Consider the following 23,126-nt stretch of genomic DNA (forward strand, 5'->3'; position numbering starts at 1 on the left):
TGATGCAGAGGAGTGCTGGGAAGCACCAGCTGAGGAACCCCCAAGGGAACCCTGGTCTCACAGAACCAGATGAGGTGTGAAGAGGGCAGAGCAAAAGCAGACAAGGCAGCAGAGTCTCAGACTGCTTGGGAAGGACCCGGGCGAGGAGGAGACTTAGGAAGCTGTGGGAAGGCGTGGACCTTCAGTCCTCACAACTGCCATTGGGGCAAGGTCTACTGGAAAGAGTTGCTGTGCTCACTAGGCCTGAGCTGTTTTGTTTCTTGGAATAAAGAGTTGACGTCACTGACAGTTTCTGAGTTATTGCTGACCTGCTCCCGACACCTGCCCTAGCATCAGGACACATTCGCACCATATATTTAAAGCGCTGTGATACCACTTTAGACCTTCATGGCTTCCCCCAAGGAATCCTGGGAGTTGTAGTTTCTTAGGGGTGCTGAGAGTTCCATTTCGTAGATGCAAGCCACACCTTCCCCAGCTTATCCCTGTGGTGAACGACAGCTAGAAGCTTGCACAAACAGAAAGTGTGGCTTGTGAAGTTGTTGCAGATGCCAAGGTCCACACTTGCGCAGTATGTTCTTGTCCACACAACCTGGCTGGCTTGGGCACCAGACCGGTTTCCCCCATTTTTTGACACTTGAGCTCATTAACTCTGCACATTCCCCAATAGGTATCCAATCGGAGGGTGAAGAAGAAGAGGAAGAGGAAGACACATCCTTCTACCGGCGGCTGATGGGCTTAGTGGATAAGGTAACGAGCTTCCGCAAGAAGGAGGAGAAAACGGAGGAAGAGCAGCCTGCAGAAGAGGAGCCAAAACCCAGTAGGTGCAAGAGTGGAGTTGGGGAAGGAAAGGGGTGATTAAGGGGCTACTTTGCTGAGAGTTATAGGGACGCGGGTGGCGCTGTGGGTTAAACCACAGAGCCTAGGACTTGCAGATCAGAAGGTCGGTGGTTCGAATCCCCGCAACGGGGTGAGCTCCCGTTGCTCGGTCCCTGCACATACCAACCTAGCAGTTCGAAAGCACGTCAAAGTGCAAGTAGATAAATAGGTACCGCTCTGGCGGGAAGGTAAACAGTGTTTCCATGTGCTGCTCTGGTTCGCCAGAAGCAGCTTAGTCATGCTGGCCACGACCCAGAAGCTGTACGCCGGCTCCCTCGGCCAATAAAGCGAGATGAGCGCCGCAACCCCAGAGTCGGCCACAACTGGACCTAATGGTCAGGGGTCCCTTTACCTTGCTGCAAGTTGAGGATCATGGCCATGAGTCAGGAGGAGGCAAATTTATTTAATGTTCTTAAGAAGTGTCCTTTGCCTGCTAAGTGACCTCCAGATGTTTTGCACTACAGCTTCTTGTAGGCTGTCTAGTACAGGCTTCCTCAACCTCGGCCCTCCAGATGTTTTTGGCCTACAACTCCCATGATCCCCAGCTAGCAGGACCCATGGTCAGGGATGATGGGAACTGTAGTCTCAAAACATCTGGAGGGCCGAGGTTGAGGAACCCTGGTCTAGTAGACCTCAGTTCTCCTTCTCCCCAACCACGCAGGCACCCTGCAGGAGCTGATCTCGCACACCATGGTTCACTGGGCCCAAGAGTCTTTCATCCAGAGCCCGGAGCTGGTGAGGGTCATGTTCAGCCTTCTCCATCGGCAGTATGATGGCCTTGGGGAGCTAATCCGTGCCCTCCCCAAAGCCTACACCATCAACGCCAACTCTGTGGAAGACACTATGAGCCTGCTGGAGTGCCTGGGCCAGATCCGTTCACTGCTCATCGTCCAGATGGGGCCCGAGGAGGAGAACCTGATGATACAGAGTATTGGGTATGTGCCTCCATCTCTTCCTGTAGCCTCCTCCTTTATTCCACCCTGAAGCAGTCCCTCCATTCTCCCTGGGTTCCCGGCTCCTGCTCAAACGGAACTGTTCGCTCCAATGAGCTGCAGAAATACATTTCCATATTACTCAGCCATCTTGGTTCATCTTGTCTGGTACTGAGCTCTATGAAGTCTGAGGCAAGGATCCTTCCCTGCTGCCTGAGGCCCTTCTCACTTGAGACTCCTGTGTAACATCTGCTCTGTCCATGAGCTATGACCCCCCCCCCCCAATTTTGACTCCTTCCCATTGCGGGGACAGCATCCCTCTCTGAGGCTAAGTCCGCTCCATACATTTAAAGCACTACGATACCACCTTAATACCACTGGAGAGCCAGTGTGGTGTAGTGGTTAAGAGCGGTAGACTCGTACTCTGGTGAACCAGGTTCGCGTCTCCGCTCCTCCACATGCAGCTGCTGGGTGACCTTGGGCTAGTCACACTTCTCTGAAGTCTCTCAGCCTCACTCACCTCACAGAGTGTTTGTTGTGGGGGAGGAAGGGAAAGGAGAATGTTAGCCGCTTTGAGACTCCTTTGGGTAGTGATAAAGCGGGATATCAAATCCAAACTCTATATCTTCTCTTCTTCTTAAACAGTCATGGCTTCCAAAGGATCCTGGGAGCTGTAGATTGTTAAGCATGCCCAGAGTTATCCCCCTCAATAGATGTTTCTATTTTATTTAATATATGTAGGGTTTGGTGTCAGCGTTGCTTGTGCAGGTTCTTTGCTGTTCACTTGTGTTCCTTTGGTGGTGAGAGAGGTTGGGGTTGGCCTAGGATGTGGTTATTCACTTGTGGTTGGCTGTGGTGGCCTTTGTTTTCGTGTGTGGGTGAGGTGGGTGGGTGTTTTGGATCAGGTTAGCCGTATTGATTTGTATTCTGTTGGTGGATTTTTGTCGTTGTCTTGTTGGGCTGTGTATGTGATAAAGGAGAGCCATACCAGGATGAAGATGAACAGCGTTGTTCTTAAACCGAGGTACCACTGTATTCAGAAGCATTGACCATGGAGGCAGTGCATCGCTATCATGGCTACTAGCCATTGATAATCTTACCCTCCTCCACGTATTTGTCCTACCCTCTTTTAAAGCCTTCCAGGGTGGTGGCCATTCTCTCAGCCTGAAGCTCTTCCCATTAAACACTCACTACTCCCACTTGCTCTGTCCCTTGCACCGTGGGCTTGCATTCTCCTGTACTCAGTGCCTTGCACCCTTGTTTTTTCCCCTGGCAGCAACATTATGAACAACAAAGTCTTCTACCAGCACCCCAACCTGATGAGGGCTCTGGGCATGCATGAGACCGTCATGGAGGTGATGGTGAATGTGCTCGGAGGAGGAGATTCGAAGGTAAGGAAGCTTGCTCTTGGCTAGCACAGGCCCACGTTTTCAAGGCTGCTCATGGCTGCACACACCCACCCAACAAGTTGATGGAGGAGGAGGAGGAGGAGGAGGTATTCAGTGCAGGAGAGGTATTCAGTGCAGGGGTCCATAACTGGATCAAATGCTTTCTGCCATTCTGTGAGGAGGGAGGCATGGCGTTGACCTTGAAAGCCCTAAATGCCCAGTATACCTGAAGGAGCGTCTCCACCCCCATCATTCTACCTGGACACGGGGGATCCAGCACCAAGGGCCTTCTAGCAGTTCCCTCACTGCGAGAAGCAAAGCTACAGGGAACCAGGCAGAGGGCCTTCTCGGTGGTGGCACCCGCCCTGTAGAACACCCTCCCATCTGATGTCAAAGAGATAAACAACTACCTGACATTTAGAAGACATCTGAAGGCAGCCCTGTTCAGGGAAGTTTTTAATGTGTGACATTTTAAATGTATTTTTAATCTTTGTTGGAAGCTGCCCAGAGTGGCTGGAGAAACCCAGCCAGATGGGCAGGGTACAAATATATTATTATTATTATTATTATTATTATTATTATTATTATTATTATTATTATTATTATTATTATTATTATTATTATTATTATTATTAACATGTGGAGAGACAGCCTCCATCATGGCTGCTGCTGTTCCCTTCTCTTGGCACCCATTTTGATTTCATAAAATCAATGTGATTTTATATTTTTAAAAAATACTTCAACAAATAGAGTGGAAGAACTCACTGCTTCAATACTTTTCCAACGCTGGAGCTTTTGAGGAACTCAGAGCTCTTATTTGACCAATTCCCACGGAAAGGTGAAGCACCGATAGCAGTTTGGAGTAATGTATCTCTCCTCCTTCAGGCCATACAGTGGGACTATGAACTGCTTCATTATTGACAGGAAGGCACCCCATTTTTAAAAAAGCTCACTCCAAGTGAACACACGCACACTCAGAGTGTTTATTCTGGACTTGGTGCGCTGCAAGTGCGTGCAACAGCCATGCAATGCCGTCTTCGTCAAAACGTTACCCCATATTTCAGGAGAGGGGTGGGTGAGATGGTAAAGCGGGTGTTTAGCAAAGCTGTTAAAGGAAGCCACCTTGTCCCTTGCTGAGCAGGAGATCCGCTTCCCCAAGATGGTGACCAATTGCTGCCGCTTCCTCTGCTACTTCTGCCGCATCAGCCGCCAGAACCAGCGCTCCATGTTCGACCACCTCAGCTACCTGCTGGAGAACAGTGGCATTGGGCTGGGTGAGCAAGGGCGCTTTGGAGCAGGGTTGGGGGAGTGCAGTGGGGTGCTGGGTTGTGAAGGAACACAGCAGATATCAGCTGTCCAAAGATGATGGGAATGGGCTTTTTCTGTGGTGGCTCCCCATTTGTGGAGTCTCGCCTGGCCCCTTCATTACATATCTTTAGGTCCCCGGCAGAAATGTTTCTCTTTAACCTGACAGTAAGAGCTGTTCGACAGTGGAATTTGCTGCCAAGGAGTGTGGTGGAGTCTCCTTCTTTGGAGGTCTTTAAGCAGAGGCTTGACAACCATATGTCAGGAGTGCTCTGATGGTGTTTCCTGCTTGGCAGGGGGTTGGACTCGATGGCCCTTGTGGTCTCTTCCAACTCTATGATTCTATGATTCTATGATTCTAGGTGTTTGGCTGATGAACATAAATGTAGAAATATTCTCACACGGGTGAAATTTGCTCCTCCGTTTCCATGTGTGTCTGGTGTCAAAACTGAAGGGCAAACCATTTTTTTGGTCCGCTTCCACTGTTCTGAGAAATTCTGATTTAATGCTTTGTTGTTGTTTAGTCGTTTAGTCGTGTCCGACTCTTCGTGCCCCATGGACCAGAGCACTCCTGTCTTCCACTGCCTCCCGCAGTTTGGTCAAACTCGTGCTGATTTAATGCTAGTTAAAACAAACTGAGAAAGCATAAGATGTCGCCCCACAAATCCATCCATGCCTCTTTAGCAGCGGAGGATTAAACCCCGGTTTTGAAAAATTAAACGGTTGAATTTTTTCAGAGTTGGATTTTTTTTATTTTTGTCTCTAACACAGACCTACCCAAGTTGCGTCATTCCAGCTACAACTTCTGAGGGCAGTGACTCCTCTATTCCCTTTTGTCAGGCCCCTTGGCCCTTGAGTTCTGCATGTTCTTACTGTTTGCTTTGCTCCTCTAGGCATGCGCGGATCCACACCCTTGGACGTGGCAGCTGCTTCTGTCATCGACAACAACGAGCTGGCTCTGGCCTTGCAAGAACAAGACCTGGAGAAGGTAACAGGCATGCCCAGAAAGTACCAAACAGGGGTGGGTGGTGGGTGTAGAGTGTGGCTAAGGACCAGCTTTGGGTATTACAGCATACTGGCTACAAGAAGATTGCTCCCCTTCCCCAAGTTAGCCCCTCTCCTTTCTCCCACCCCAAAACCATGACATTGCTGCCTTCCTGTCCATTTCCCTTAGCTCAGGGATCGCCAGCATCCTTCAGGTCTTCCTCTGCTGCCCACAAAGGCTTTCAACCCTGTCCCCGTGCGGTGGTGAGGGTGGTTACCTTTTCTCCTGTGACAATATCATAGAGCCGAAATGGCAAGAGTGGCACTCTTTACCACTTCCTCCTTCCCCTCTATGTTCTTTTCAAGGTGAATGTGAATTCATTTTACCCAGACCACTTGGGAAAGTGAAGAGCATGTGGGTTTTTTCTTTCTGTCTCTCAGGGGGATAGGGGAGAGAAGAGACGAGAGGTGGTGGCACTCATGGCAGTCATGCAGAAATCCAAATGGGGCCTAAAAACATCGCCGACTCCCACCTTATCATTTATTATTTTCATCATTTATTGAATTTCTATACTGTTCTTCATCCGAGAATGACAGGGCGATTTGCAATATAAAAACACAAAAATGCATGCCATAATAACAGGCAAAAACATTACCCCTCTCCAGTTTAAAAGGTCATGGATTGTTTAATTAATCTTTTTGCCTGGTGCCTAAAGATATTGCAATGAAGGCACCTGGTGAGCCTCCTTGGGGAGAACATTCCACAAGCGGGGAGCCACTGCAGAAAAGGCCCCGTTCTTGTGTTGCTGCCCTCTGGACCTTTTTCCGAGGAAGCACACAAAGAAGGGTGTGAGATTATGATTGTAGGGTCCAGGTCAGTTCATATGGGGAGCGGCAGTTCCCTTAGCTGTTCCCTGCCTTCACAGCAGCAGCCTAGGCAGCCTTTTTGTCCAGTGGTGAGGGAGTACACTCCTCTGCGGTCGCTTAGCAACTGCATCCCACCTCTCTTCCTTTCCTGGGCAGCGATGCTGGAGCTAGCTATTTAAAGGTCATAAATGATGCCAGGGTCAATACACATCCTGTCCATTGTCGAATGCAGTTTGCCTCTGAATGCCAGAAATAGCAGAAGTACGGAGTGTTGGTTCTGCTTATATGAGCTTCTGGTTTGCCTCTGTGAGAACAGGATGCTGGATGAGACGGGATCCAGCTGAAGGACTCCTCTTCCGTTCTTCTTGCCCATTGATTTCATGAATGCAGACCTGTCGTTCAGGTGGTTTGTGAGTCTTTTCAGTTAGTTATGAGCGTAGCCTTTTTTTCAGTCAAGGGAAATGATGGTGAATTATCCCAGTCATGAATCTGGTCCTCCACCATTTTGCTCCATTGGGGTGGATGCCCTGTGGATAAAGGCGTGGAAGGACTGGATAATAATAATAATAATAATTTATTATTTATACCCCACCCATATGGCTGAGTTTCCCCAGCCACTCTGGGCGGCTCCCAATCAAGTGTTAAAAACAATACAGCATTAAACATTAAAAACGTCCCTAAACAGGGCTGCCTTCAGATGTCTTTTGAAGATAGGATAGCTGCTTATTTCCTTCACATCTGGTGGGAGGGCGTTCTACAGGGCGGGCGCCACCACCAAGAAGGCCTTCTGCCTGGTTCCCTGTAACCTCACTTCTCGCAATGAGGGAACCGCCAGAAGGCCCTCGGCGCTGGATCTCAGTGTCCAGGCCGAATGATGGGGGTGGAGACGCTCCTTCAGGTATACAGGACCGAGGCCGTTTAGGGCTTTAAAGGTCAGCACCAACACTTTGACTTGTGCTCAGAAACGTACTGGGAGCCAATGCAGATCTCTCAGGACCGGTGTTATGTGGTCCCAGCGGCCACTCCCAGTCACCAGTCTAGCTGCCACATTCTGGATTAATTGCAGTTTCCGGGTCACCTTCAAAGGTAGCCCCACGTAGAGCGCATTGCAGTAATCCAAGCGGGAGATAACTAGAGCATGCACCACTCTGGCGAGACAGTCCGTGGGCAGGGAGGGTCTCAGCCTGCGTACCAGATGGAGCTGGTAGACAGCCGCCCTGGACACAGAATTGACCTGCACCTCCATGGACAGCTGTGAGTCCAAAATGACTCCCAGGCTGCGCACCTGGTCCCTCAGGGGCACAGTTACCCCATTCAGGACCAGGGAGTCCCCCACACCCGCCCGCCCCCTGTCCCCCAAAAACAGTGCTTCTGTCTTGGCAGGATTCAACCTCAATCTGTTATCCGCCATCCATCCTCCAACCGCCTCCAGGCACTGGAGCTTTGCCATCAAGCCTTGCACTCTCCCTTGCTTCCCTAGGTGGTGACGTACCTAGCTGGGTCCGGCCTCCAGAGCTGCCCCATGCTGCTCTCCAAGGGATACCCTGACATTGGCTGGAACCCCTGTGGAGGCGAGCGTTACCTCGACTTCCTGCGCTTCACTGTCTTTGTCAACGGTGAGCTTGGCAGTGGGTGGGCTCTTAACACTGGTGGTTACACAAATAATTCAGGGTCCAGAAGAGCAAGTCCACTCTTCATCACTCGCTGACCCAGGGAACACAGCCCCCTATATTATTTTGCTTGCTCTAGGGGGGAGTCTGCCTTCCTCTGGCATCAGTGTCTTCAAAATGGCGGGTTCCCAGAATGGAGGAGTCGCTGCTAAATTTGGATATAGGTACCATTGTGTTGGTGTTGCACTGGAGCAGCATCTGGTAACCTGGAGTCCCCCCAGATGTTTAAAACTGATGACAGTTGTCCTCCAAAACTTCTGGAAGGCACCAGGTTGGCAAAACCTGCACAGGACGGAGGTTGCTGCAGATTTCATTAGGTGGACCCGGGGTTAATTTTGGGGGGAAACAAGTGATTGACGAAAGAGAGGGGGCATGTTTATAATGCTTAGAAGCCTGGCTAGCCAGCGGGCCACATCAGTCCCAACAGATGTGACAGACCAGCCTTTCTTTCCCCCTCCAATATCCCTTCCAAGACTTCATCCAGATTCTGAGCTGGCGCTGGGCACACCCCACATATTTCTAAACCTTGTGCCACAACCATAAGAAATATAATCCTTACTTTGTGGAAGCAAGTCAAAGCTGAAATAATGAAGACAGCAGGGTTTCCACCAGGTGTTTCTGTGTCAAAAATATGCGGAACTAGGATGCCTGCTTGCTTCAGTTACCAAGCCTACCTGTGCACCAACTCCTTTGCCAACCCCACTTCCCTTACGACCCCCATCCCTTTACACCTCCCTTCCAGTTTGTCCAAACCTCCCCTCCCAGCTCTCCCCAACTCCCTCCCCTTCATCTCACCTCTCTAGGTGGCAGTGCGAATTGCAACATGACGACAGCCTTACAATTTTATGTGTATATGCAGAAACCTTCCTCCCTGTCCCCGTTCATGCAACGTTCCCCCTTCTTCCCTGCAGGTGAGAGTGTGGAAGAGAACGCCAACGTGGTGGTTCGCTTGTTGATCCGGCGCCCTGAGTGTTTTGGCCCCGCCCTACGGGGTGAAGGTGGCAATGGGCTGTTGGCCGCCATTGAGGAGGCCATCCAGATCTCGCAGGATCCTGCCCGCGATGGGCCAACGGTCAAGAAAGATCGCCGCCGGGAGCTGTGCGTGAAGGGAGGAACGAGGGCGCTGTGCATGCTGATGGGGAGGGCAGACTCATTGAGTAATTTGGGTGGGCAGGGCATAGAGTTAACAGACACATTCCAGGGATGCAGACCCCATCCTTGAACCAGAGGGTATATAGCCCAGTTCATAGGAACATTGAAGCAGGCCCTATACTGAATCAGACCATTTTTGCATCTGCCGTATTTTTCGCTCCATAAGACGCACCTATAAAGTAAGGGGAAATGTGAGTGCGTTTTATGGAGTGAATGGCGCTGCGCAGAGAGGTAGAGGTGCGCAGCGCCCCTTCAGCGAAGCGGGAGGAGGAACGGAGCCCCTCCTGTTCCTCCTCCCGCTTCGCTGAAGGGGCGCTGCGCAGCTCTCCTTATCTGCACAGCGCCCCTTCAGCGACGCACCTGTCCTGTGAAGCCAGAAGAGGAACAGAAGGGTCTCCTTCTGTTCCTTCTCCAGCTTCGCTTGAAGGGGTTCTGCGCAGAGAGGGAGAACTGCGCAGCGCCCCTTCAGCGAGGCACCTGTCCTAGCTTCTGCCTTAGCCTCTTCCGGGCAGGGGGAGCCTTCATCCCGCTGCCCTGAAGAGGCTTGGCGCTGTTATCCCAGAAGCCAGAACAGCCACACAGTATCCCAGAAGCCAGATCCCTCTTGCTGTTCTGGCTTCTGGGATTCAATTCGCGCCCCCCCCCCCTTGTTTTCCTCCCCTCAAAACTAGGTGCGTCTTATCGTCTGGTGCGTCCTATAGAGTGAAAAATACGGTAGCTCAATACTGCCTACACTGACTGGCAGTGGCAGTTTGGCCTAGGAAGATTCCTAGCCTACCTGGAGATTGAGCATGGGGCCTTATGCATGCATAGTACATGCACAGCCACTGAACTAAAGGTCTTAGCCTGGAAGTATATACGAAGCGGCCTGATGCCTGCTCCATTTGGCTCTGTGTTGTCTACACTGACTGGCAGTGCTTCTCCAGGACACTCCCAGGGATTGAAGATGCCAGGGACATTCTGCCTGCAAACAGGTGGCAGCAGCACCACTGAGCTGCACCCCTTTCCAATTTAACAGCTCCTGTTAAACTGGGACGGGCTGGAAAGGATGGTGAAGGCGGAGGTAAAATTGTTCTGTTTCTCCAGGAACAGCAAGAGGAGCAGAGGCTCCCTTGTTGCTCAGAGGAGCAGTGTGTGACCTGCTCCAGCTTATCTCTCTTGTTGAGAAGGTGCCTTGCTAGCTAGCGCACAAGTCAAATACTTGCCTGACAAATATCTGCCTTGGTAGCTCAGTCAGTAGAGCATGAGGCTCTTAATCTCAGAGTCGTGGGTTCAAGCCCCACAGTGGGCAAAATATTCCTGAATTGTAGGGAGTTGGACTAGATGGGCCCAACTCTACAATTCTATGAGTCTGTGACGCTTTCCCAGGTGACCTTACTACAGGCCTGAGTCCCCGCAGAGACAACCTTCCCACACTTCTGCACGTGCTCAGCATGTGCTCTGGGGTTGCGGCGCTCATCTCGCTTTACTGGCCGAGGGAGCCGGCATACAGCTTCCGGGTCATGTAGTCAGCATGACTAAGCCGCTTCTGGCGAACCAGAGCAGTGCACAGAAACACCATTTACGTTCCCACCAGAGTGGTACCTATTTATCTACTTGCACTTTGACGTGCTTTCGAACTGCTAGATTGGCAGGAGCAGGGACCGAGCAACGGGAGCTTAACCCACAGCACCACCCGCGTCCCCCTGATTTCTTAGCTCAAATAAAAAAATCCCTTCTCCGTTTCCCTCTCCACTTCACTTGCCCTCCGCCTTCAGGAGGACTGGAGCCTTGATCTGTTTGTGTGTGTGGTTTTTTTTCAGTGTAAAAGCTAAGAATTCGGGTTGTTGGCAGTGCCACAATATTCAAAGCCAGGGGTAGGCAACCTAAGGCCCATGGGCCACAAGTGGCCCATGGGGGTCGTTTATCCGGCCCACGAGCCGCCCGCTTGGTGAGTCCCTGCGTACTGCACTAAACCAGCACAGTGCAGAACGGGGACTCGCTTCCACAGCGCCGGAAATCACATCTGCGCAGATGCCAGAAATCGTGTCTGCGCAGACTCCACCGCCGGATATCGCGCACGCGCAATCCGGCCCACAGAGGGGTCTCTGCTGGAGTGCACTGGTTCAGGCAAGGTAAACCTTGCTGACCCCTGTTCGAAGCTGATGGCCGCATTCTGCGCTCTGCTGACATAGTGACCACTTGTCCGAGCTCACTGGCTGCAGCTTCATTTTCACACACACTTCGTGACAAGTATTCATTCCTTTTCCCTATTCTCACGTTTGTTTGTTTGTTTGTTTGTTTGTTTGTTTGTTTAGGGGTAGGGCTTCATTATTTTGCCCCCCCCCCATGCTCCCCACCTTCACTGCATGAACGGCCGATGATCCCTCTTCCCTTTTCCTACTCTCTCTCTCTTTCTCTCTTTTTCTCTCTCTACCAGATTTGGGGGAGAGGAATCCCACGAGGAGAACCGGGTGCATTTGGGCAACGCAATCATGTCCTTCTATGCCGCCCTCATCGATTTGCTGGGGCGCTGCGCCCCTGAGATGCATGTAAGCAGCACCGCTCCACTCCCTTCACTGTCTGCAATGCTAGAGATAGCCCACTTCAACCCCCCCAAAAAAAAACTCCCCCCACAACATTTCATCTTGCACTGATCCCACCCACTCTCCAGCACAGTCCTCTGCTGGCTCTCAACCCACCCACCCCCAAGCATCCTTTCTTCCAAAGTGGGCATTGGATCAGGTCCCTAACGAACTGGCTCCTCCTCACGCCTTGCCTCCTTCTCTCCAAACAGCTCATCCAGGCCGGAAAAGGAGAAGCCCTCAGAATCAGGGCCATCTTGCGCTCCTTGGTGCCCCTCGAGGATCTTGTGGGGGTCATCAGTCTACCTCTGCAGATCCCATCGTTTGGCAAAGGTACGGTGGCTGGGCGGGACCTTTCTTGGTCCCAAGAACCTTCCGGGCCCTTCCGGAACCTTCCATGTGCACTTGCTGCTCCTTCCTCTGTCTGCTTTGCTTTCCCCACCCCAACCAGCTTCCAGAAGCCTGGCTTACTCTCCTCCACCTGCTAATGTTCTTCTCTTGCCCATGCGTAGATGGCAGCGTTGTCGAGCCCAAGATGTCTGCGAGCTTTGTGCCTGACCACAAGGCACCCATGGTGTTGTTCCTGGACCGGGTCTACGGCATCGACAACCAGGACTTCCTTCTCAGCGTGCTGGAGGTGGGCTTCTTGCCTGACATGAGAGCTGCCGCCTCATTGGACACGGTGAGTGCTGGGATAGGAAGGGATGAATACTATTGGCTGGAAACCACATGAGGGGGAGACTGCTGCTTGGAGGCTTCCCATTGGGGCATCTGACTGGGCACTATCAAATCAGGAGGCTGGACTTTGTTTGTGTTATGTACTGAAGTTCTCACCCTGGACCAGCAGGGGGATACTGTAGATAGTTATGCAAATAAGGGATCGAAAGTGACGTTCAGTGATTGGATAGTTACAGAAAGTGGTTACTGTTGCGTTGTAGTGGAGCTCTATATAAGCAGGCTGACTGAACCCTTCAGGTCAGTTCTGTTCTGGCCTGTGAATAAACAAGAGCTGTTTGAAGAATCACTGTGTCGTCTGATATGTTCACCCACAACTTAACAGTTTGTTTGTTTGTTTGTTTGTTTGTTTGTTTGTTTGAGTGATTATAAATTAATATACCACTTGATTGTCCAAAAGCAACAACCTCAAGGAAATCCCAATGAAAGAACAATGGCAAGAAAAATTGATGAGTTATGCAGAATTGGCAAAGTTGACACATAAATTACGTGAGAAGGATAATCATGACTTCAAGGAAGATTGGGAACTTTTTACAAATTACTTAAAAAAAAATGACTTGGACTCCTTGGCAGGTTTTGAATGGACACCCACAAATTTATTAATAGAATAAATGATAGATAAGGCAATGATATGTACAATTTTTAACATGCAGAGAATAATATGTGCAAATAAATCAGAGAGGGGAGCTGAGGGAAGTCTCAGGTGGGGGGGAGAGGGAGGGATGGGGAGGAATAAAAAGGGAAATAATGTAATTGATTATAAGGACGGATAATTTGTTCTGTTGAAATTGCTTAATAAAAAATGTTTTAAAAAAACAAAACAAAAGCAGCAACCTCAAAGAGGCTTACGAAAAGAATGATACAGTGGAATTATTAAAAACAACCGTGGGATGTGGGTTGTGGGTTGGCTGGTTGGTTTCGTTATTGCTTTTATTGTATATTTTGTGTTCTTATTTTGTGTTTTCATGCTGTGGACCTCCCTGAAGGGCGGTGGTATACAAACTTAACAAATAAACCAAATGGAACAAAAGGAATTCAAAACATTCAAAAAATGATTGCCACCCATGACAAGATAAAAACCAGGTTTAAAACGTATGTCAGTATTCCACATGTCTGGTTTGGCTTGCCTAAAGAAAATTTTTTTTAGTGAATTTTATCAAATCCACCACAGATGAAAACAAATTTAGTACAATTTTTCCAGAAATTGGCTTCCCACACTCCGTTTTCGGTGTGCCCATAATTTCCTTTTGTTTCCCCAATCATTTCTAATTCACATTCCATTCCCTATATCACAATCATTTCTTTGTTAAATTTAACTTATTATCCCTTAACATCACCTACCCACTTGACAAATCCTGCACATACAATATTCTAACACTTCCGATATATACAAGTGAGGTGATCAAGTTGTCAGTCTGCGATAAAACAATAATTGCTGTTTATTAATTTCCTTTCCTTCTTTCTGCGTGTATGAAAACCTAATAGTTCACTTTTGCTATATGTTTCCCCTTTACTACTTAACTGCAGAGTCCACTTTGTCCCAATATCTTCCCCAGCAGGGTTCTTCTCATGTTCTGTGGTCTTCCCTTCTGATGGCCCTGTCATTGAAATTCTACTCAATATTGATCCGGAATAGAACTCCAATGTATAGCTAGCAGAGTAAAAACTTAAACATGTTGCAGGATTCCCAAACAGTAGACCAGAGGCAATTATATTTCATCCCGCTCCAAGAACCCTCCTGAATTAATTAGAATAGGAAAGATCTCTACAAATCAGATCTTTCTTCCCCCCCCCCCCAGATGATCTTTATTGAATTTTTAGTTACATATTGTACATACACATACATTATATTTCACGTTTGTTCTTGCTCTCCTGAGCTGACTTCCCTCCTTCCTTCTTCTGGCTTTTTTGTGTCCTCTTTGACTTTTCGCACTGTCTTTGTCCATTTTCCATAAGATTGTTCTTCTTCATTTTTTCCATTAAATGTCCGTAAACAAATAAATCTTTCTATATATACAAATTCTTGCTGTCTGTCTATATTCATTTACAAATATTGTTCAGTAATAATCCTAATATACATTTTTAATTCATTTTGATATTATTATCCAGTAAATTTCTTGTATTTTCCCATTTTAATATTATTTTAATTCTACTGGTTTCCCTATTTCACATCATCTTCTCTATATATAACATAAATTTTCCCCATTCTTTTTGATATGTTTCATCCCCCTGATGTCAAATTTTTGCTGTTAATTTGGCTATTTCTGCATATTCCATAACCTTGTACTGCCATTTTTCTGTTGTAGGCAATTTTTGCTGTTTCCATACCTGAGCCAGCAATAACCTTGCCGCCGTTGTGTATAAGAACAGTTTCTGGTCATTCTTCTCAATGTCTTCTCCCACCATTCCCAACAGGAATGACTCTTGTTTTTTCAAAAACGTATACCGTATCTTTCGCTCTATAAGATGCACCAGACCACAAGACGCACCTAGTTTTTGGAGGAGGAAAACAAGAAAAAAAATATTCTGAATCTCAGAAGCCAGAACAGCAAGAGGGATCGCTGTGCAGTGAAAGCAGCAATCCCTCTTGCTGTTCTGGCTTCTGGGATAGCTGCGCAGCCTGCATTCACTCCATAAGATGCACACACCTTTCCCCTTACTTTTTAGGAGGGAAAAAGTGAGTCTTATAGAGCAAAAAATATGGTATTTCTTTATATACAACGAAATCAGATCAATATTTTCTGCACTAAGAAATGCAAACGGACAGGCCCTTCTCCTCTCCCACGCTTCTGACCTTTTCCTTTCTCCCACCGCAGGCTGCCTTCAGCACCACAGAGATGGCGCTGGCCATGAATCGCTACCTGTGCCTGGCAGTGCTGCCACTCATCACCAAGTGTGCCCCCCTTTTCGCCGGCACCGAGCACCGGGCCATCATGGTGGACTCCATGCTGCACACCATCTACCGGCTGTCACGGGGGCGCTCCCTCACCAAAGCGCAGCGTGACGTCATTGAAGAGTGCCTCATGGCGCTGTGCAGGTATTGAGGAGGGGCCCTAATTTCAGGGTAGGCCTTTTACGCCCTGGGTTACCGGAAGCACTGCCTTCACGTCCTTGGGGGTCCTTCTTGAATGCCCGCCCTTAAGAGCAGTTAGGTAAGGTAAAGGTAAAGGGACCCCAGACCATTAGGTCCAGTTGTGGCCGACTCTGGGTTTGCGGCGCTCATCTCACTTTATTGGCCAAGGGAGCTGGCGTACAGCTTCCGGGTCATGTGGCCAGCGTGACTAAGCCGCTTCTGACGAACCAGAGCAGCGCACGGAAACGCCGTTTACCTTCCCACCGGAGTGGTACCTATTTATCTACTTGCACTTTGACGTGCTTTCGACCTGCTAGGTTGACAGGAGCAGGGACTGAGTAACAGGAGCTCACCCTGTTGTGGGGATTCGAACCACCAACCTTCTGATCGGCAAGTCCTAGGCTCTGTGGTTTAACCCAAGATCAGTTAGGTAGGTGAATGTAAATGATGATGGGGACTTCTCAGGGTGGCCCCAGAACTATGGAACACCATTCCAACAGGTGAACAACTTGCCTCTTCGACTCTGGAAGCTGGGCAGACCTTTAATTCCTTCTTCGTCATGTCTGCTTCTCGTATTAAGCTGCACACATGTGTTCTGTTCTCGCAAGACCCTGGGGTTAGACTCCCCTTCTTTGGGGAATGAGACTTGGGATTCAGATTGGGAGGAGGAATTCAGAGGAGGAAGCATTTGCACAAGAGCTATACCAAAATTTCTTAGCTGGTGGTGGAGCCTGCTCGCCGTTAAATCTCGGCATAACCCCTATCTATCGTGCTCCGTCCTACTTAACATCGCTTATAGCCGCATCTCACCGATATGCCTTCATTAGAGCCAGGTTCAATGTTTTTCCAACAAACGTGCTGAGACATAGATTCACTAAGGGCCAAGTCCCTTCAATGTGTGCTTGTGAAATGAAAACATCTGAATCTTTACATCATGTTATGTTTATCTGCCCTATGTACAGTTCAGCTCGTGCTAGTATACTAAACTCCATAATCCAGCCTATGGCTGACAAACCAGTAGACCTACAGCTTGCCTGGGTTCTTCAAGATGTAGATCCTTATATTACTCTACAGGTTGCTAAATTCCTAACAGCCGTCCTCTCGTACAAGAGACGGAATGGAATGTTAGCTGATTATTGATAGTTATAAGAATTTTTGATATTGACATCAGATATTGATTTTAGCGTAGTGCCTAAATTTTTAACTTTAATCTTAAATTTCTGTTTTGATTTGCCAATATTTGTCCTTGTGAGCTGTGAATTGTGTTATATTACTTGTGGCTTGTACGAGACCACTGTTTTATTTGATTTGTTTTGTGTGTTGTGCTTTATGATGGGCGTAAAGCCGAATAAACATTTTGACATTTGCACAAGAGGAGCTCACAGAGCTAGTGTTTAAGAGCAGTGGACTCGTAATCTGGGGAACCGGGTTCGATTCCCTGCTCCTCCACGTGCAGCTGCTGGGTGACCTTGGGCTAGTCACACTTCTCTGAAGTCTCTCAGCCCCACTCACCTCACAGAGTGTTTGTTGTGGGGGAGGAAGGGAAAGGAGAATGTTAGCCGCTTTGAGACTCCTACGGGTAGTGATAAAGCGGGATATCAAATCCAAACTCCTCTTCTTCTTCTACCCCTCCGGCCCATTGCATTGCACCAATGCAACCTGAGTCTTCCTCGTTGCACTGGAGTAAACGACGGCTGGAGAAAGCTGTGCCCCTTTAAAAAAGAGAAACAGAAAATTGGGGGGGGGGGAATGAGACAGAGCTGGTGTATAAAGCTTGGTCTGAAAGTGACTGTTGTTGAAGCAACATCTAAGCTTCGCTCTCACTCATTTTTCAAGGTGAGCCCTGTATGGAGCTGTCCAGTGTACTTTTGTCCTGATTTGCCTCTGCTGAGGTCAACGCTCACATCAGGACTTGTTGTGACTATTTCTCTCTCTCCTATGAGCTAACTGCATCTGGATCTATATGGCCTTTGTCTCTATCTGGCTAGTCTCAGCTGATGTTCCTTCTGAGGAAGCTCCATACAAATACACTTAAGAGGTTGACCAGGTGTCAGAACCATCATTCCTCTAAGCCTCCCTACCCCTGCTCCTTAATATTTTTGGTCCCCCAAACACGGAATTTCATTGTGGGCTACTTTTCCAGGTATATCAGGCCCTCCATGCTCCAGCACCTCCTGCGCCGGCTGGTATTTGATGTGCCCATCCTCAATGAGTTTGCAAAGATGTCTCTGAAGGTGAGCAGTGCATGTGGGGGGGGGGGATGTTGTTATATGGAACACACCAGGCTGTCTGCAGCAGCTTTTGCCAACCTGGACAGACTAGTTACAAACGAACAAACTGCATATCGACACAAATTAAGAATGGATAAATATGAAGAAATCTGGAAGGATTACTTAAGAGATAAGGCGGAAAGTAGTGGGAAGTAGGGGGAGGAGAGGTGGGGAAATATTGTTAAAAAGGTGTAGTTATAGGTATATCAGCACTAAAATCTGAATTGTTAAATTGTGTTATTGTGGTTTTTGTTGTATGTGTTTTTTGTGGTTGCTGTTTGTATTGATAAAATGATTAAATAAATTGAAAAGAAGCTCAAAAAAACAAAAAACCCTGGTGCCCTCCATGTGTTTTGGACTACAGCTCCCATCAGCCCCAGCTAGCATGGCTGCGCTGGTTTGAACCAATGGGACTTGTAGTCTAAAACTTTGGGAGGGCGGCACCAGGTTGGCAAAGGCTGGTCTGGAGGTTGAAGGAAATTGAAGCCCCTCTCCCTGCTGACTCCTTTTCTCCACCCTGCCCAGCTCCTGACCAATCATTACGAGCGTTGCTGGAAGTACTACTGCCTTCCCACTGGCTGGGCCAACTATGGGGTCACCTCTGAGGAGGAGCTTCACCTGACCCGGAAGCTCTTCTGGGGCATTTTTGAGTCTCTGTCCCACAAGGTAAGCAGTTGTACCTTTGATCTTAAGTAGGATCCATTGGGTCAGCCTGGGAATTGGGTGATGTGTTTTGCAGTAAAATAAGACACAATATAAAATGCAGAAAATTACACACCACACAAAACAAAGCCATTTCTATGATGGTACGATGATTATTAAAGGTAATGCGGGTAGCGCTGTGGTCTAAACCACTGAGCCTTTTGGGCTTGCCGATCAGGTCGGCGGTTCAAATCCATGCGACAGTGGTGAGCTCCCATTGCTCTGTCCCAGCTCCTGCCTACCTAGCAGTTCGAAAGCACACCAGTGCAAGTAGATAAATAGGTACCACTGTGGTGGGAAGGTAAACAGCGTTTCCGTGTGCTCTGGTTTCCGTCACAGTGTTCCATTGCACCAGAAGCAGTTTAGTCAAGCTGGCCACATGACCTGGAAAGCTGTCTGCAGACAAACGCCAGCTCCCTTGTCCTGAAAGCGAGATGAGTGCTGCAACCCCATAGTTGCCTTTGACTGGACTTAAGCATCCAAGGGTTCTTTACCTTTTCTACCTTACAATGATTATTCCATAAAATGACAGAGGGAGCCTGGTCCCAAGCTGTATAAGGCCTTATATACCAATATAGTGGTAACTCGGGTTACATACGCTTCAGGTTACATACACTTCAAGTTACAGACATCCTCTAACCCAGAAATAGTACCTCGGGTTAAGAACTTTGCTTCAGGATGAGAACAGAAACCGTGCTCCGGCGGCGCAGCAGCAGCAGGAGGCCCCATTAGCTAAAGTGGTGCTTCAGGTTAAGAACAGTTTCAGGTTAAGAACGGACCTCCGGAACGAATTAAGTACGTAAACAGAGGTACCACTGTAATAAAATATTTAAAGTGTCTTCCCATGCCCTACTATGTGACCAGCCTTCAGGCTGACTGGCTCAAGCATTTAGCCTGCTTGAGCTGGCCTCTGACCTTTGGCTTCCAGCTGATCTGTCTCCCTCTTTCCTGGCTGCCCTTGGGTATGAGTGTCTGTCAGCAGAGGTTACTGCCAAGGGCAACTCAGTTGGGAGGGTGGGGAATGGCCAGGAATGTGGGTCATCTTCTTTTCTGTCTGCCAATTCACCCACCGTTGCTTCTCTCCTTCACGGTGCCCAGAAATTTGACCCTGACCTGTACAAGCTTGCCATGCCCTGCCTGTGTGCCATTGCGGGGGCCCTCCCCCCTGACTACGTGGATGCCAGCTACTCATCCAAGACAGAGAAGAAGGCGTCTGTGGATGCTGAGGGCAACTTTGACCCCAAGCCTGTGGAGACCCTCAAGTGAGTGATGTTTAAATAATAATAATAATAATAATAATAATAATAATAATAATAATAATAATAATAATAATAATTTATTATTTACACTCCACCCATCTGGCTGGGTTTCCCCAGCCACTCTGGGCGGCTTCCAACAAAATATTAAAATACAGTAATGCATCAAATATTAAAAGCTTCCCTAAACAGGGCTGCCTTCAGATGTCTTCTAAAAGTCTGGTAGTTGTTGTTCTCTTTGACATCTGGTGGGAGGGCGTTCCACAGGGTGGGTGCCACTACCAAGAAGCCCCTCTACCTGGTTCCCTGTAGCTTGGCTTCTTGCAACGAGGGAACCGCCAGAAGGCCCTTGGCACTGGACTTCAGCGTCCGGGCAGAACGATGGGGGTGGAGACACTCCTCAGTGCAGAAGGACGCACATGGCGTAGTGGTTAGGATGCCGATTCAAATCCCTGTTTGGCAGCGAAGCTCATGCTAGTCATCATCTCTCAGACCTAATCTACCTCACAGGGCTGTTGTGAGGAGCAAAACGGGGAGGACGTGTATACCACTTGTAGCTCCATGAAGGAAAGGCGGGAGATCTGTGGCGTAATAAAAATAAACATAAACGTTAGCAGGCCTGCTGAGGTAATGCCAGTGCAGGGGTAGACAGTGAACCTTTAGGGAAAGAGGGGAAGAGGGATTTAGCCTTTCTGTCAGGAGCTCATCCTACACTCGAGTAGGATCCTGGTAGAGACACATGCCCGACTGGCATGTTTTCTCCCTCCTGGTCGATCGTTCGGGAGCTTCAAAAGCTTTCTTCACCCCGAACATCACAGCGACTGATGCCAACCAACACCGGCACACTTAGGGATCCGCAGAGTCTGCGCAGTTCGCGTGACAGACCTCAGCAACTCAGCATTTTGGCTAATCTACTTTATTTACATATAAACACACATGGAGCACTGCAACATGGCTCCCTCTCTCTCTAGCATCAGACAGCAAAGAGGAAAAGAACAAAGGACAATAGTCCCACTTCACGGAACACAGGAACACAAACATCCTGTCTCCGTCACTTCCCACTCTGTGGAGTCAAAACATATACCATCATGTGATAGACAAAAATTCCCATGACTGCAATCATGGAGCAGGAATTCTAACACTTTCTGCTCCTTGCTAAAAACGCCCTCCAACTCCTTCAGTATTTCCTTCCTCTCCTGGATTTATTCCAGGCTGCAGAATCCAGCGCTGAGAGTTGGCGGGAATGATTAAACCTTGCAGGGCCGGGTATGGGCACCGCTCCTTCCTGTCACTTCTCCCCTGTAACTGCCCAGCCTCGCATCTGATGAAAATATTCTTTCTTGCAGCGTCATCATTCCTGAGAGGCTGGACTCTTTCATCAACAAGTATGCTGAGTATACCCATGAGAAGTGGGCCTTTGACAAGGTAAGGAGCCTCCACGTGACCCTACACACACACACACACACACACACACACACACCTTCTAAGCTCCAGGAAGATGAGGCTCTCTGCCTCGTCTGCTTGGAAAGAAATGGATATGACGCCATTTGATCTTCCACTTGCAGATTCAGAATAACTGGTCGTTTGGGGAGGTGGTCGATGAAGAGGCTAAGACGAACCCCATGCTGCGCCCTTACAAAACGTTCTCGGAAAAGGTAAATATTGCACCCTGTAGAAGCCGGGTAGAACCTTTAGACTCCCGAGTCCAGTTGCAAGCTAAAGGCAAAAGTCGCAGAATTCTGGTGCTTGACGGACCAACTGAATCTGAAATTTAGAATTTCAGACCAAAAGGAAATGCATTTTAAAAATAGGATCTTGGCACTGTCCATCAGACTAAACCTTATTGTGGGGGGGGGGAAAGCATTTTAAAGCAGAAATAATTATTCAGGTAGCAGATGCATATTTTGTATCATTAAAATGTCAGGAATCCAGCTGGTTACAAGATTAGGAATGTTATAACACTTTCAAATGAAGAGATGAAAATTGGATTTCCTGCTTGCAGATATATATTTTTAATGTATTTTTATTAAAGATTTTCTTGGTTTACAAAAGTATGTGCAATGTCTCTTTTCAAGTTACATTTTTTACAGATCGGTTTCATTTGTTGAGACATTAGTGTTACATTAGGAAGAAAAGGGGGAAAGAGGTGGAGGGGGGAATGGTGAGTGGGGGTGGAGATTTTACTTATAAATATTCAGTTGGCTATCAGTCACCTTGTTAGAGAGCTCTCCTCTTATGTGGCCAGATTGGATCGTAATAGAATTCCCAGGATGTAATGGGGCACCACAGCTTACCGTATTTACTCAAGTCTAATGCACCATCGAATCTAATGTGCACCTTAATTTTCGCAACCTAATTTGGCCAAAAAAAGGTGAGCAGTAGATTTGAGTAAATGCGGTGATTCTTCGCCATAGTCCTTTCTCTTCTTCTCTGTCCAAAATTTAACATCACGGTTCCCTTTCTGTAGGATAAGGAAATTTACCGCTGGCCCATCAAGGAGTCTCTGAAGGCCATGATCGCTTGGGAGTGGACTGTTGAGAAGGCCCGGGAGGGCGAAGAGGAGAAGACCGAGAAGAAAAAGACTCGCAAGATCTCACAAACAACCCAGGTTTGTCCCGATGTGTCTTAGGAGGGGGGGTTGGAACTAAGGGGAAATAGTACATGTTTCTTGCCCTAAATGCTTTTTTTATTATTAAATGAAAAGCCCCTTGGGAGGCCACAATTTTGAGAGGGTTGTGTGGCTTCTTAACCCCCTTTCCTATTTCCTCCTTCTGTCACGGTCCGGTTCACGGGCGATCAAAGTCCCAGCTGGGGATGTCGGGATCGGGGGCGGGGTGGGAGCAGGAACGGGAGTCCAGAAGCCAGGAGTCAGGAAGCCAAGAGTCCGAGGGTCAGAGAGCCGGGAGTCAAGAAGCCAAGGGTCCAAAAGCAAGGAGTCACGAAGTCAGCGGTCCGAGGATCAAGAAGCAAGGAGACAAGGAACCAAGCACAGCAAGGCAGGGAACGTGTTGCTGTGGCAAAGAGCCGAAGGGAAAATGCTGACCTTATATCTGTCAGGGAACTGACATCGGAGCTAGAGGCGGAGGGAAGGCTCTCAAATGATGCTGGAGAAGGGCCCAGCAGGGAGAGAGGCAGCTCCGCAGATGGGGAAGCAAATCAGCGCAACACCAGGGATATAGAGGGGCTGATGGGGGAATCGGCGAGAGGGCTCCAGGACTCTTCGCTGGACACCAGCGGGGAGAGCACGGGTCCTCCGCTACCCACGCCCACCCTGTGCAGAAGACTTCCGCGCAGGGAGAGTAGGAGGAGACTGGGTGTCAAACAACTTTTATGTTGGAAAAGATTTAAGAAA

At 48.5% G+C, this 23,126-nt stretch overlaps 1 protein-coding gene across 9 annotated transcripts in view; it reads left to right on the forward strand.

The window, feature by feature from the left end:
- The window catches only part of RYR1 (ryanodine receptor 1), a 208,782-nt gene that overhangs the window by 102,005 nt on the left and 83,651 nt on the right, over positions 1-23,126 (forward strand). For all 9 annotated transcript variants that reach the window (XM_081200102.1, XM_081200099.1, XM_081200103.1 and 6 more), the window contains exons 38-54: positions 668-817; positions 1,538-1,811; positions 3,085-3,199; positions 4,338-4,470; positions 5,395-5,489; positions 7,833-7,968; positions 8,934-9,120; positions 11,594-11,705; positions 11,951-12,071; positions 12,251-12,420; positions 15,290-15,510; positions 17,690-17,780; positions 18,342-18,482; positions 19,617-19,780; positions 21,121-21,199; positions 21,340-21,429; positions 22,242-22,382. In XM_081200102.1, coding sequence (XP_081056228.1) covers positions 668-817; positions 1,538-1,811; positions 3,085-3,199; positions 4,338-4,470; positions 5,395-5,489; positions 7,833-7,968; positions 8,934-9,120; positions 11,594-11,705; positions 11,951-12,071; positions 12,251-12,420; positions 15,290-15,510; positions 17,690-17,780; positions 18,342-18,482; positions 19,617-19,780; positions 21,121-21,199; positions 21,340-21,429; positions 22,242-22,382 — 2,420 coding nt within the window. The remainder of the gene's footprint in view (positions 1-667; positions 818-1,537; positions 1,812-3,084; positions 3,200-4,337; positions 4,471-5,394; positions 5,490-7,832; positions 7,969-8,933; positions 9,121-11,593; positions 11,706-11,950; positions 12,072-12,250; positions 12,421-15,289; positions 15,511-17,689; positions 17,781-18,341; positions 18,483-19,616; positions 19,781-21,120; positions 21,200-21,339; positions 21,430-22,241; positions 22,383-23,126) is intronic.

This window comes from Podarcis bocagei (genome assembly GCF_964188305.1).
Source record: "Podarcis bocagei genome assembly, chromosome: 7".
NCBI lineage: Eukaryota > Metazoa > Chordata > Lepidosauria > Squamata > Lacertidae > Podarcis > Podarcis bocagei.